The sequence below is a fragment of the Coregonus clupeaformis genome, unplaced genomic scaffold (assembly GCF_020615455.1).
Source record: "Coregonus clupeaformis isolate EN_2021a unplaced genomic scaffold, ASM2061545v1 scaf0269, whole genome shotgun sequence".
NCBI lineage: Eukaryota > Metazoa > Chordata > Actinopteri > Salmoniformes > Salmonidae > Coregonus > Coregonus clupeaformis.
This window is the reverse complement of record NW_025533724.1, coordinates 43,261-58,811: the sequence shown is the minus strand read 5'-3', so window position 1 is coordinate 58,811 and position 15,551 is coordinate 43,261. Positions and strand designations below refer to the sequence as shown.

At 51.7% G+C, this 15,551-nt stretch overlaps 1 protein-coding gene across 1 annotated transcript in view; it reads left to right on the top strand.

Annotated features, from left to right (window-relative positions):
• The window catches only part of LOC121557771 (TSC22 domain family protein 1), a 46,666-nt gene that overhangs the window by 14,830 nt on the left and 16,285 nt on the right, over positions 1 to 15,551 (top strand). The window contains exons 3-4 of the mRNA XM_045214495.1: positions 6,963 to 7,661; positions 7,777 to 7,934. Of these exons, the coding sequence (XP_045070430.1) occupies positions 6,963 to 7,661; positions 7,777 to 7,934 (857 nt within the window). The remainder of the gene's footprint in view (positions 1 to 6,962; positions 7,662 to 7,776; positions 7,935 to 15,551) is intronic.

Here is a 15,551-nt window from a genome sequence, read left to right as displayed (position 1 = left end):
TTATAACTAGAACAGTTGTTAACTCTACAGTCTGTGTATTATAACTAGAACAGTTGGTAACTCTACAGTCTGTGTATTATAACTAGAACAGTTAACTCTACAGTCTGTATTATAACTAGAACAGTTGGTAACTCTACAGTCTGTGTATTATAACTAGAACAGTTGGTAACTCTACAGTCTGTGTATTATAACTAGAACAGTTGTTAACTCTACAGTCTGTGTATTATAACTAGAACAGTTGGTAACTCTACAGTCTGTATTATAACTAGAACAGTTGGTAACTCTACAGTCTGTATTATAACTAGAACAGTTGGTAACTCTACAGTCTGTGTATTATAACTAGAACAGTTGGTAACTCTACAGTCTGTGTATTATAACTAGAACAGTTGTTAACTCTACAGTCTGTATTATAACTAGAACAGTTGTTAACTCTACAGTCTGTGTATTATAACTAGAACAGTTGCTTAACTCTACAGTCTGTATTATAACTAGAACAGTTGGTAACTCTACAGTCTGTATTATAACTAGAACAGTTGTTAACTCTACAGTCTGTATTATAACTAGAACAGTTGGTAACTCTACAGTCTGTATTATAACTAGAACAGTTGGTAACTCTACAGTCTGTGTATTATAACTAGAACGGTTGGTAACTCTACAGTCTGTGTATATAACTAGAACAGTTGGTAACTCTACAGTCTGTATTATAACTAGAACAGTTGGTAACTCTACAGTCTGTGTATTATAACTAGAACAGTTGTTAACTCTACAGTCTGTGTATTATAACTAGAACAGTTGTTAACTCTACAGTCTGTATTATAACTAGAACAGTTGGTAACTCTACAGTCTGTATTATAACTAGAACAGTTGGTAACTCTACAGTCTGTGTATTATAACTAGAACAGTTGGTAACTCTACAGTCTGTGTATTATAACTAGAACAGTTGTTAACTCTACAGTCTGTGTATTATAACTAGAACAGTTGTTAACTCTACAGTCTGTGTATTATAACTAGAACAGTTGTTAACTCTACAGTCTGTGTATTATAACTAGAACAGTTGTTAACTCTACAGTCTGTATTATAACTAGAACAGTTGTTAACTCTACAGTCTGTGTATTATAACTAGAACAGTTGGTAACTCTACAGTCTGTGTATTATAACTAGAACAGTTGGTAACTCTACAGTCTGTATTATAACTAGAACAGTTGTTAACTCTACAGTCTGTGTATTATAACTAGAACAGTTGTTAACTCTACAGTCTGTGTATTATAACTAGAACAGTTGGTAACTCTACAGTCTGTATTATAACTAGAACAGTTGTTAACTCTACAGTCTGTGTATTTTAAATAGGGCTGTTGTTAACTCTACAGTCTGTGTATTTTAAATAGGGCTGCTGTTAACTCTACAGTCTGTGTATTTTAAATAGGGCTGTTGCGGTGACTGTATTACCGCCGCGCTGGAGGTTACGAGTCATGAAGACAGTCAAATTCCACGTGACCGGTTATTCACGGTAATTAGGCTTCTCCAAGCTCTGATGCTGCTGATGGTCATTAGTAGCCTACCAAACTTGCTAACTGCCTGGTACTCAGCACTCTATTGTCCCTCTAATCACTCTGACATCAATGCAAATGTAATCGGAAATCTTCAGGAGCTCATGTTGAGCAACATTTCTACAGCGCAAGAAAACGATGGCGAATCTGCTCATTATTGCAAAGCATTATGACCTTAAAGCTGCACATGCTGATTTGAAAGCAGTAGTCAAATAGTTAGTCTATAATGCTTTGATGGAGGAGGAAATCCTTCCTGAGAGGGAGGATGATGAAAGGGGTCCTATGGGTGGTAGAGGACACCCCATAGAGATAGATATGGTAGAGGACACCCCATAGAGATAGATATGGTAGAGGACACCCCATAGAGATAGATATGGTAGAGGACACCCCATAGAGATAGATATGGTAGAGGACACCCCATAGAGATAGATATGGTAGAGGACACCCCATAGAGATAGATATGGTAGAGGACACCCCATAGAGATAGATATGGTAGAGGACACCCCATAGAGATAGAGATGGGGGGAACAAGTATGTGATACACTGCCGATTTTGCAGGTTTTCCTACTTACAAAGCATGTAGAGGTCTGTAATTTTTATCATAGGTACACTTCAACTGTGAGAGACGTATGACCGGTTGGCTCCCGATGGTAGTATGGCAGGCCATCTTGGGGTCAACAAGACGTATGACCGGTTGGCTCCCGATGGTAGTATGGCAGGCCATCTTGGGGTCAACAAGACGTATGACCGGTTGGCTCCCGATGGTAGTATGGCAGGCCATCTTGGGGTCAACAAGACGTATGACCGGTTGGCTCCCGATGGTAGTATGGGAGGCCATCTTGGGGTCAACAAGACGTATGACCGGTTGGCTCCCGATGGTAGTGTGGCAGGCCATCTTGGGGTCAACAAGACGTATGACCGTTGGCTCCCGATGGTAGTATGGCAGGCCATCTTGGGGTCAACAAGACGTATGACCGGTTGGCTCCCGATGGTAGTATGGCAGGCCATCTTGTGCTCAACAAGACGTATGACCGGTTGGCTCCCGATGGTAGTATGGCAGGCCATCTTGGGCTCAACAAGACGTATGACCGTATCTTGTGTAACTTCTTCTGGCCTGGTCTGAAACAGGATGTTGTGTCTTGCTGTAAATCCTGTCGCATTTGCCAGCGGACAGGTAAACCGAACCAAGCTGTACTGGTTGCACCTTTATAGCCTATTCCTGCTTTTGACGAACCTTTCAGCAGGGTTCTGGTGGATTGTATTTAGGTCCTTTGCCCAAAGCAAAGAGTGGTAACCAGTTTCTCTTAACCATCATGTGCGCTGACACTTGTTTCCCTGTGGCCATTCCACTGAGGAAAATCACGGCTCTGGTGAAATTATTTTCAACTTTTGGACTTCCGCAGGTAGTGCAATCGGACCAAGGTTTCGAATTTCATGAAAAAAGAACTTCCAGCAAGTGCTACAACAGTTGGGTGTAACCCATTTACCAATCTAGTGCCTACCACCCAGAGTCTCAAGTGCTCTTAAGAGACTTCATCAGACTTTGAAGTCTATGTTGAGAGTTTACTGCTTTGAGTTTGAGAAGGACTGGGATGAAGGGGTCTTGTGCTGTTTGCAGCGCGGGAGGTTGTTCAGGAATCTCTCGGTTTTAGTCCGAATGAGCTCGTATGTGGACATCATGTCAGAGGTCCTTTGAGCTTGCTGAGAGAGAGGTTGTTGCAGGGCTACACCTTAAACAGAAAAACAAATCTGTTGGAGCACGTTAGCGCTTTTCGATACAGATTGCACCGCACCTGTGAGTTTGTCAGTGAGAATCTGAAAGTTTGATACATCGAAAGGCACTTTCGATGTGGGTGACCCAGTCTTGGTTTTGTTGCTCGTTCTGAGGTCACCGTTGCAAGCTCGCTTTTCAGGCCCTTACGCCATAGTGTAAAAAGTTGGTAATTGGGATTACATTGCCACACCGAAGCACAGGTTGAAACCATACTTCACCTGCTACGATGGTGCGGAGAAGTCGGTGGAAACCGGTAGAGATGTCCTGCCTGTAGCCACTGCTGTCACCATTGACTATAGTCTTCCTCAAAAGCACGAGGAAAGCCCAATGTACCCTGTGCCTGTGGGACAGCTGAGTAACTCAGAGATTCTAGAAAACCTTGATGTCTTTTTGGCATACTTTTGTCAGTCCTGATGGTTTGTTTTCCTACCTTCGTCTCCCGTTCGGGTTACGAAATTATGGAGCCCCGACTGTCAGGAGGCTTTTGAGAAGACAAAACCCCTTTTGGTCTCTGCACCGGTGCTAGCTGCTCTGAATTTCCGTAGTCCATTTGCTTTGTATACCAATACCAGCGATGTAGGAACCGGGGCTTAGCTCCTGCAGAAAGATGATAACTATGTTGAGCACCCTTTTTTCATTTTTTTCTTTTTTACGTCATTTAGCAGACGCTCTTATCCAGAGCGACTTACAGTTAGTGCATACATTATTCTTTTTTATTTTCATACTGGCCCCCCGTGGGAATCGAACCCACAACCCTGGCGTTGCAAACGCCATGCTCTACCAACTGAGCTACCTCCCTGCCGGCCATTCCCTCCCCTACCCTGGACGACGCTGGGCCAATTGTGCGCCGCCCCATTGGTCTCCCGGTTGCGGCCGGCTACAGCAGAGCCTGGATTCGAACCAGGATCTCTAGTGGCACAGCTAGCACTGTGATGCAGTGCCTTAGACCACTGCGCCACTCGGGAGGTTACTACCCCTGTGGGGTAGTTTTCAAAGAAATTGGCCTCGTATCAAAAACATTTGATTGACTATCGAGAAGGAGATGCTCACTTTGGTACTGGCTCTTCAGCACTTCAAGGCTTATGTATCGGTCACTACACTTCTGGTGGTCTATACCAATCATATAACCCTCTCATTTTCCTGCAAAAGACGGGGTCCACGAACTGCCGACTCCTTCGCTGGAGTCTCATATTACAGGAGTTTCCCCTTGAAATCAGACATGTCCGTGGTAAGGACAACTTGGTTGCTGATTATCTTTCAAGGGTGGGCAGTCAATACGTTTTGTGTTTAGCCAGTGTATAGCCCTGGCTCACAATTTACCTTTTGCCGTTTTGGAGATGAGTTTTGTTTTGGTTGCGCTCATTCCAAGGGGATTAGAGTTATAGAAACGTTCATGATTTTACCTGTTTCTCAAAACTTGTGAGTTAAGGTTATTTATGCCCGTAATAAAGCCCTTTTGTGGGGAGAAACTCATTCGATTGTCTAGGCCTGGCTCCCCAGTGGGTGGGCCTATGCACTCCCAGGCCCACCCGTGGCTGCATCCCTGCCCAGTCACGTGAAATCCATAGATTAGGGCCTAATGAATTTATTTCAATTGACTGATTTCCTGATATGAACTTTAACTCTTTGAAATTGTTGCATGTTGCGTTTTTATATTTTTTTATTTATTCTAAGACATAATTATGTAGTAGTGTTGGCTGTAAACTGTCAGCACTAGGCTGGGTTATATCTGTCAGCACTAGGCTGGGTTATATCTGTCAGCACTAGGCTGGGTTATATCTGTCAGCACTAGGCTGGGTTATATTTGTCAGCACTAGGCTGGGTTATATCTGTCAGCACTAGGCTGGGTTATATCTGTCAGCACTAGGCTGGGTTAGATCTGTCAGCACTAGGCTGGGTTATATCTGTCAGCACTAGGCTGGGTTATATCTGTCAGCACTAGGCCGGGTTATATCTGTTAGCACTAGGCCGGGTTATATCTGTCAGCACTAGGCTGGGTTATATCTGTCAGCACTAGGCTGGGTTATATCTGTCAGCACTAGGCCGGGTTATATCTGTCAGCACTAGGCCGGGTTATATCTGTCAGCACTAGGCTGGGTTATATCTGTCAGCACTAGGCCGGGTTATATCTGTCAGCACTAGGCCGGGTTATATCTGTCAGCACTAGGCCGGGTTATATCTGTCAGCACTAGGCTGGGTTATATCTGTCAGCACTAGGCTGGGTTATATCTGTCAGCACTAGGCCGGGTTATATCTGTCAGCACTAGGCTGGGTTATATCTGTCAGCACTAGGCTGGGTTATATCTGTCAGCACTAGGCCGGGTTATATCTGTCAGCACTAGGCTGGGTTATATCTGTCAGCACTAGGCTGGGTTATATCTGTCAGCACTAGGCTGGGTTATATCTGTCAGCACTAGGCTGGGTTATATCTGTCAGCACTAGGCTGGGTTATATCTGTCAGCACTAGGCTGGGTTATATCTGTCAGCACTAGGCTGGGTTATATCTGTCAGCACTAGGCTGGGTTATATCTGTCAGCACTAGGCCGGGTTATATCTGTCAGCACTAGGCCGGGTTATATCTGTCAGCACTAGGCCGGGTTATATCTGTCAGCACTAGGCCGGGTTATATCTGTCAGCACTAGGCTGGGTTATATCTGTCAGCACTAGGCTGGGTTATATCTGTCAGCACTAGGCTGGGTTATATCTGTCAGCACTAGGCTGGGTTATATCTGTCAGCACTAGGCTGGGTTATATCTGTCAGCACTAGGCCGGGTTATATCTGTCAGCACTAGGCCGGGTTATATCTGTTAGCACTAGGCTGGGTTATATCTGTCAGCACTAGGCTGGGTTATATCTGTCAGCACTAGGCCGGGTTATATCTGTCAGCACTAGGCCGAGGTTATATCTGTCAGCACTAGGCTGGGTTATATCTGTCAGCACTAGGCTGGGTTATATCTGTCAGCACTAGGCTGGGTTATATCTGTCAGCACTAGGCTGGGTTATATCTGTCAGCACTAGGCCGGGTTATATCTGTCAGCACTAGGCCGGGTTATATCTGTCAGCACTAGGCTGGGTTATATCTGTCAGCACTAGGCTGGGTTATATCTGTCAGCACTAGGCCGGGTTATATCTGTCAGCACTAGGCTGGGTTATATCTGTCAGCACTAGGCTGGGTTATATCTGTCAGCACTAGGCTGGGTTATATCTGTCTGTCCTGTTTGTGTCTGTGGACCGTTTAGCTGCTACCTCTCCGACACCTAGCCCTACTGACACATCCAGCACTCACTATGTCTCTCTGTCTCTGTCTCTCTCTCTCTGTCTCTGTGTCTCTCTCTGTCTCTGTATTGTCTATTGTCTCTGTCTCTCTGTCTCTGTCTCTCTCTGTATCTCTCTGTCTCTGTCTCTCTCTGTCTCTGTCTGTCTACCTCTGTCTCTCTCTCTCTGTCTCTGTCTCTCTCTGTCTCTCTCTCTCTCTCTCTCTGTCTCTCTCGGTCTCTGTCTCTCTCTGTCTCTCTCTGTCTCTCTCTCTCTGTCTCTGTCTCTCTCTGTCTCTCTCTTTCTCTGTCTCTGTCTCTGTCTCTCTCGGTCTCTGTCTCTCTCTGTCCCTCTCTGTCTCTCTGTCTCTGTCTCTGTGTGTTTAGATGAGTGGGGGTAAGAAGAGGAGTGGCTTCCAGATTACCAGTGTGACGTCAGACTACACCGGGAGCTCTGGGGAAGCCCCACCCCCTGCCCAGGCCTCTAGCCAATCAAATCCCTCCCCTCAGTCCTCCAGCCAATCCACTGCTTCCTCCCAGCTTGGCCCCTTCCACCAGCAGGGAAGCTCCTCCCAGCCGACGACTCCCCTCTCTCTGAGGAAATACAACTCCCAAGATGCCGCGGGGCAGGGCTCCAGGTTCCGAGTTGTCCGATTGGGCCAGGGCCACGGAGAACCCTATCACCGGGGGCGATGGACCTGCACTGACTTCCTGGAACGAGAGGAAGGGTTGGGGCTTAGACGGGTGATGGACAGCATGAGACACGCCCACTCTCTGGAGTCGCTTGAGGGGATTGGTCTAGAGAGGGGAGGGGCTGGAGGCGGGCTGCTGGGGCACGTGCGCGCTCTCAGGACGGGACACCTTGTGCACTCTCAGGGTACCTCCCACTTGCTGGCCCAGCCAATAGGGTCTGATGGGGAGGGGTTTGGAGGGCTGAAGCCCCTCCTCCTCCACAGCGGCCCATCCTCCCCCACACACCTGGACAGACTCCACTTACGATTGGTCGACTCCACGCCCCCACTGCCCAGCCCCCGCCCACGGAACATCCCCCCCCCTCTACGCCTGGATGTGGACTCTACCGGGAGGGTGAGTACACAACATACTTTCCTACATTCCCAAGCAGAGGTTTTTTGATAGCGTTCACTCTCTTACACACGCTAACTGTTTCTTCCTCTTTATCTCTCACTCTCTCCCTCTCTAGTCTCTGTTGAGAGTGTCTAATTCCCAGCCCAGCTCCCCTGGCCCCCCCCTACAGGATAGAGATGGTATGTTCCCGCCCAGTCTGACTCCCATCCAGACTCCTTCGGCCTGGTCCATGTTCGGCTCCGGGGGGGGCTTCCATCTGCCGGGGGACGACAGGTATTGTGTTCTGTGTGTTAGATCCCTCTCTAGGACAGTGAGTGGATTTGACCTCAGTCATGTTTCTGTTGGGTGGGAGAGCTGTGTTTCTTTATTCTAGATACAGAGAGAGCTAATCAGCATACTCCGAGTGAGTGGGCGGCTGAGAATGCCACAGGCGTTGTCATTGGGCGGGGTTTGGAATGAGGTTGTGCCTGTGTGAGCCAATGAGCGTGCAGGACTGTGTGGGAGAGGCAGAATGGTCCCTCGTGAGAATCTAAATCCACAGACAAAGCCTGCTCTCATCTGGGGTTGACTGACTGGCTGGGGCTGGGTTAGAGTTGGGTCTCATCTGGCTCTGTGGGGTTATGGTAGTTGGCTAGGGCTGGGTTAGAGTTGGGTCTCATCTGGCTCTGTGGGGTTATGGTAGTTGGCTAGGGCTGGGTTAGAGTTGGGTCTCATCTGGCTCTGTGGGGTTATGGTAGTTGGCTAGGGCTGGGTTAGAATTGGGTCTCATCTGGCTCTGTGGGGTTATGGTAGTTGGCTAGGGCTGGGTTAGAATTGGGTCTCATCTGGCTCTGTGGGGTTATGGTAGTTGGCTAGGGCTGGGTTAGAATTGGGTATCATCTGGCTCTGTGGGGTTATGGTAGCTGGCTGGGACTGGGTTAGAGTTGGGTCTCATCTGGCTCTGTGGGGTTATGGTAGCTGGCTGGGGCTGGGTTAGAATTGGGGCTCATCTGGCTCTGTGGGGTTATGGTTGCTGGCTGGCTGGGGCTGGGTTAGAGTTAGGTCTCATCTAGCTCTGTGGGGTTATGGTAGCTGGCTGGGGCTGGGTTAGAGTTAGGTCTCATCTAGCTCTGTGGGGTTATGGTAGTTGGCTAGGGCTGGGTTAGAGTTGGGTCTCATCTGGCTCTGTGGGGTTATGGTAGTTGGCTAGGGCTGGGTTAGAGTTGGGTCTCATCTGGCTCTGTGGGGTTATGGTAGTTGGCTAGGGCTGGGTTAGAATTGGGTCTCATCTGGCTCTGTGGGGTTATGGTAGTTGGCTAGGGCTGGGTTAGAATTGGGTCTCATCTGGCTCTGTGGGGTTATGGTAGCTGGCTGGGGCTGGGTTAGAATTGGGGCTCATCTGGCTCTGTGGGGTTATGGTTGCTGGCTGGCTGGGGCTGGGTTAGAGTTAGGTCTCATCTAGCTCTGTGGGGTTATGGTAGCTGGCTGGGGCTGGGTTAGAGTTAGGTCTCATCTAGCTCTGTGGGGTTATGGTAGTTGGCTAGGGCTGGGTTAGAGTTAGGTCTCATCTGGCTCTGTGGGGTTATGGTAGCTGGCTGGCTGGGGCTGGGTTAGAGTTGGGTCTAATCTGGCTCTGTGGGGTTATGGTAGCTGGCAGGGGCTGGGTCAGAGTTAGGTCTCATCTAGCTCTGTGGGGTTATGGTAGTTGGCTGGGACTGGGCTAGAGTTGGGTCTCATCTGGCTCTGTGGGGTTATGGTAGCTGGCTGGGACTGGGCTAGAGTTGGGTCTCATCTGGCTCTGTGGGGTTATGGTAGCTGGCTGGGGCTGGGTTAGAGTTGGGTCTCATCTGGCTCTGTGGGGTTATGGTAGCTGGAAGGGGCTGGGTTAGAGTTGGGTCTCATCTGGCTCTGTGGGGTTATGGTAGCTGGCTGGGGCTGGGTTAGAATTGGTGCTCATCTGGCTCTGTGGGGTTATGGTTGCTGGCTGGCTGGGGCTGGGTTAGAGTTAGGTCTCATCTAGCTCTGTGGGGTTATGGTAGCTGGCTGGGGCTGGGTTAGAGTTGGGTCTCATCTGGCTCTGCGGGGTTATGGTAGCTGGCAGGGGCTGGGTTATAGTTAGGTCTCATCTGGCTCTGTGGGGTTACGGTTGCTGGCTGGCTGGGGATGGGTTAGAGTTAGGTCTCATCTGGCTCTGTGGGGTTATGGTAGCTGGCAGGTGCTTGGTTAGAGTTGGGTCTCATCTGGCTCTGTGGGGTTATGGTAGCTGGCAGGGGCTGGGTTAGAGTTGGGTCTCATCTGGCTCTGTGGGGTTATGGTAGCTGGCAGGGGCTGGGTTAGAGTTGGGGCTCATCTGGCTCTGTGGGGTTATGGTAGCTGGCTGGGGCTGGGTTAGAGTTGGGTCTCATCTGGCTCTGTGGGGTTATGGTAGCTGGCAGGGGCTGGGTTAGAGTTAGGTCTCATCTGGCTCTGTGGGGTTATGGTAGCTGGCTGGCTGGGGCTGGGTTAGAGTTGGGTCTCATCTGGCTCTGTGGGGTTATGGTAGCTGGCAGGGGCTGGGTTAGAGTTGGGTCTAATCTGGCTCTGTGGGGTTATGGTAGCTGGCAGGGGCTGGGTTAGAGTTGGGGCTCATCTGGCTCTGTGGGGTTATGGTAGCTGGCTGGGGCTGGGTTAGAGTTGGGTCTCATCTGGCTCTGTGGGGTTATGATTGCTGGCTGGCTGGGGATGGGTTAGAGTTAGGTCTCATCTGGCTCTGTGGGGTTATGGTAGCTGGCTGGGGCTGGGTTAGAGTTGGGGCTCATCTGGCTCTGTGGGGTTATGGTAGCTGGCTGGGGCTGGGTTAGAGTTGGGTCTCATCTGGCTCTGTGGGGTTATGGTAGCTGGCAGGGGCTGGGTTAGAGTTGGGGCTCATCTGGCTCTGTGGGGTTATGGTAGCTGGCTGGGGCTGGGTTAGAATTGGTGCTCATCTGGCTCTGTGGGGTTATGGTTGCTGGCTGGCTGGGGCTGGGTTAGAGTTGGGTCTCATCTGGCTCTGTGGGGTTATGGTTGCTGGCTGGCTGGGGCTGGGTTAGAGTTGGGTCTCATCTGGCTCTGTGGGGTTATGGTTGCTGGCTGGCTGGGGCTGGGTTAGAGTTGGGTCTCATCTGGCTCTGTGGGGTTATGGTAGCTGGCTGGGGCTGGGTTAGAATTGGGGCTCATCTGGCTCTGTGGGGTTATGGTAGCTGGCTGGGGCTGGGTTAGAGTTGGGTCTCATCTGGCTCTGTGGGGTTATGGTAGCTGGCAGGGGCTGGGTTAGGAGTTGGGTCTCATCTGGCTCTGTGGGGTTATGGTAGCTGGCTAGGGCTGGGTTAGAATTGGGGCTCATCTGGCTCTGTGGGGTTATGGTTGCTGGCTGGCTGGGGCTGGGTTAGAGTTAGGTCTCATCTAGCTCTGTGGGGTTATGGTAGCTGGCTGGCTGGGGCTGGGTTAAAGTTGGGTCTCATCTGGCTCTGTGGGGTTATGGTAGCTGGCAGGGGCTGGGTTAGAGTTAGGTCTCATCTGGCTCTGTGGGGTTATGGTAGCTGGCTGGGACTGGGCTAGAGTTGGGTCTCATCTGGCTCTGTGGGGTTATGGTAGCTGGCAGGGGCTGGGTTAGAGTTAGGTCTCATCTGGCTCTGTGGGGTTATGGTAGCTGGCAGGGGCTGGGTTAGAGTTGTCTCATCTGGCTCTGTGGGGTTATGGTAGCTGGCTGGGGCTGGGTTAGAGTTGGGTCTCATCTGGCTCTGTGGGGTTATGGTAGCTGGCTGGGGCTGGGTTAGAGTTGGGTCTCATCTGGCTCTGTGGGGTTATGGTTGCTGGCAGGCTAGGGCTGGGTTAGAGTTAGGTCTCATCTGGCTCTGTGGGGTTATGGTAGCTGGCAGGGGCTGGGTTAGAGTTGGGGCTCATCTGGCTCTGTGGGGTTATGGTAGCTGGCTGGGACTGGGTTAGAGTTGGGTCTCATCTGGCTCTGTGGGGTTATGGTAGCTGGCTGGGGCTGGGTTATAGTTAGGTCTCATCTGGCTCTGTGGGGTTATGGTAGCTGGCTGGAGCTGGGTTAGAGTTAGGTCTCATCTGGCTCTGTGTGGTTATGGTAGCTGGCTGGGGCTGGGTTAGAGTTGGGTCTCATCTGAGTCTGTGGGGTTATGGTTGCTGGCTGGCTGGGGCTGGGTTAGAGTTAGGTCTCATCTGGCTCTGTGGGGTTATGGTAGCTGGCTGGGGCTGGGTTAGAATTGGGGCTCATCTGGCTCTGTGGGGTTATGGCTGCTGGCTGGCTGGGGCTGGGTTAGTTAGGTCTCATCTAGCTCTGTGTGGTTATGGTAGCTGGCTGGGGCTGGGTTAGAGTTGGGTCTCATCTGGCTCTGTGGGGTTATGGTAGCTGGCTGGATCTGGGTTAGAATTGGGGCTCACCTGGCTCTGTGGGGTTATGGTTGCTGGCTGGCTGGGGCTGGGTTAGAGTTAGGTCTCATCTAGCTCTGTGGGGTTATGGTAGCTGGCTGGGGCTGGGTTAGAGTTGGGTCTCATCTGGCTCTGTGGGGTTATGGTAGCTGGCAGGGGCTGGGTTAGAGTTGGGTCTCATCTGGCTCTGTGGGGTTATGGTTGCTGGCTGGCTGGGGCTGGGTTAGAGTTGGGTCTCATCTGGCTCTGTGGGGTTATGGTAGCTGGCTGGGGCTGGGTTAGAGTTGGGTCTCATCTGGCTCTGTGGGGTTATGGTAGCTGGCAGGGGCTGGGTTAGAGTTGGGTCTCATCTGAGTCTGTGGGGTTATGGTTGCTGGCTGGCTGGGGCTGGGTTAGAGTTGGGTCTCATCTGGCTCTGTGGGGTTATGGTAGCTGGCTGGGGCTGGGTTAGAGTTGGGTCTCATCTGGCTCTGTGGGGTTATGGTAGCTGGCAGGGGCTGGGTTAGAGTTGGGTCTCATCTGAGTCTGTGGGGTTATGGTTGCTGGCTGGCTGGGGCTGGGTTAGAGTTAGGTCTCATCTGGCTCTGTGGGGTTATGGTAGCTGGCTGGGGCTGGTTAGAATTGGGGCTCATCTGGCTCTGTGGGGTTATGGCTGCTGGCTGGCTGGGGCTGGAGTTAGTTAGGTCTCATCTAGCTCTGTGTGGTTATGGTAGCTGGCTGGGGCTGGGTTAGAGTTGGGTCTCATCTATTGCTCTGTGGGGTTATGGTAGCTGGCTGGATCTGGGTTAGAATTGGGGCTCATCTGGCTCTGTGGGGTTATGGTTGCTGGCTGGCTGGGGCTGGGTTAGAGTTAGGTCTCATCTAGCTCTGTGGGGTTATGGTAGCTGGCTGGGGCTGGGTTAGAGTTGGGTCTCATCTGGCTCTGTGGGGTTATGGTAGCTGGCTGGATCTGGGTTAGAATTGGGGCTCATCTGGCTCTGTGGGGTTATGGTTGCTGGCTGGCTGGGGCTGGGTTAGAGTTAGGTCTCATCTAGCTCTGTGGGGTTATGGTAGCTGGCTGGCTGGGGCTGGGTTAGAGTTGGGTCTCATCTGGCTCTGTTGGGTTATGGTAGCTGGCTGGGGCTGGGTTAGAGTTGGGTCTCATCTGGCTCTGTGGGGTTATGGTAGCTGGCTGGGGCTGGGTTAGAGTTGGGTCATATCTGGCTCTGTGGGGTTATGGTAGCTGGCAGGGGCTGGGTTAGATTTGTCTCATCTGGCTCTGTGGGGTTATGGTAGTTGGCTAGGGCTGGGTTAGAGTTAGGTCTCATCTGGCTCTGCGGGGTTATGGTAGCTGGCTGGGGCTGGGTTAGAGTTGGGTCTCATTTTGCTCTGTGGGGTTATGGTAGCTGGCAGGGGCTGGGTTAGGGTTGGGTCTCATCTGGCTCTGTGGGGTTGTGGTTGCTGGCTGGCTGGGGCTGGGTTAGAGTTAGGTCTCATCTGGCTCTGTGGGGTTATGGTAGCTGGCAGGGGCTGGGTTAGAGTTAGGTCTCATCTGGCTCTGTGGGGTTATGGTAGTTGGCTAGGGCTGGGTTAGAGTTGGGTCTCATCTGGCTCTGTGGGGTTATGGTAGCTGGAAGGGGCTGGGTTAGAGTTGGGTCTCATCTGGCTCTGTGGGGTTATGGTAGCTGGCTGGGGCTGGGTTAGAATTGGTGCTCATCTGGCTCTGTGGGTTATGGTTGCTGGCTGGCTGGGGCTGGGTTAGAGTTAGGTCTCATCTAGCTCTGTGGGGTTATGGTAGCTGGCTGGGGCTGGGTTAGAGTTGGGTCTCATCTGGCTCTGCGGGGGTTATGGTAGCTGGCAGGGGCTGGGTTATAGTTAGGTCTCATCTGGCTCTGTGGGGTTACGGTTGCTGGCTGGCTGGGGATGGGTTAGAGTTAGGTCTCATCTGGCTCTGTGGGGTTATGGTAGCTGGCAGGTGCTTGGTTAGAGTTGGGTCTCATCTGGCTCTGTGGGGTTATGGTAGCTGGCAGGGGATGGGTTAGAGTTGGGTCTCATCTGGCTCTGTGGGGTTATGGTAGCTGGCAGGGGCTGGGTTAGAGTTGGGGCTCATCTGGCTCTGTGGGGTTATGGTAGCTGGCTGGGGCTGGGTTAGAGTTGGGTCTCATCTGGCTCTGTGGGGTTATGGTAGCTGGCAGGGGGCTGGGTTAGAGTTAGGTCTCATCTGGCTCTGTGGGGTTATGGTAGCTGGCTGGCTGGGGCTGGGTTAGAGTTGGGTCTCATCTGGCTCTGTGGGGTTATGGTAGCTGGCAGGGGCTGGGTTAGAGTTGGGTCTAATCTGGCTCTGTGGGGTTATGGTAGCTGGCAGGGGCTGGGTTAGAGTTGGGGCTCATCTGGCTCTGTGGGGTTATGGTAGCTGGCTGGGGCTGGGTTAGGAGTTGGGTCTCATCTGGCTCTGTGGGGTTATGATTGCTGGCTGGCTGGGGATGGGTTAGAGTTAGGTCTCATCTGGCTCTGTGGGGTTATGGTAGCTGGCAGGTGCTTGGTTAGAGTTGGGTCTCATCTGGCTCTGTGGGGTTATGGTAGCTGCTCAGGGGCTGGGTTAGAGTTGGGTCTCATCTGGCTCTGTGGGGTTATGGTAGCTGGCAGGGGCTGGGTTAGAGTTGGGGCTCATCTGGCTCTGTGGGGTTATGGTAGCTGGCTGGGGCTGGGTTAGAGTTGGGTCTCATCTGGCTCTGTGGGGTTATGGTAGCTGGCAGGGGCTGGGTTAGAGTTAGGTCTCATCTGGCTCTGTGGGGTTATGGTAGCTGGCTGGCTGGGGCTGGGTTAGAGTTGGGTCTCATCTGGCTCTGTGGGGTTATGGTAGCTGGCAGGGGCTGGGTTAGAGTTGGGTCTAATCTGGCTCTGTGGGGTTATGGTAGCTGGCAGGGGCTGGGTTAGAGTTGGGGCTCATCTGGCTCTGTGGGGTTGTGGTAGCTGGCTGGGGCTGGGTTAGAGTTGGGTCTCATCTGGCTCTGTGGGGTTATGGTAGCTGGCAGGGGCTGGGTTAGAGTTGGGGCTCATCTGGCTCTGTGGGGTTATGGTAGCTGGCTGGGGCTGGGTTAGAATTGGTGCTCATCTGGCTCTGTGGGGTTATGGTTGCTGGCTGGCTGGGGCTGGGTTAGAGTTGGGTCTCATCTGGCTCTGTGGGGTTATGGTTGCTGGCTGGCTGGGGCTGGGTTAGAGTTGGGTCTCATCTGGCTCTGTGGGGTTATGGTTGCTGGCTGGCTGGGGCTGGGTTAGAGTTGGGTCTCATCTGGCTCTGTGGGGTTATGGTAGCTGGCTGGGGCTGGGTTAGAGTTGGGTCTCATCTGGCTCTGTGGGGTTATGGTAGCTGGCAGGGGCTGGGTTAGAGTTGGGTCTCATCTGAGTCTGTGGGGTTATGGTTGCTGGCTGGCTGGGGCTGGGTTAGAGTTAGGTCTCATCTGGCTCTGTGGGGTTATGGTAGCTGGCTGGGGCTGGAGTTAGAATTGGGGCTCATCTGGC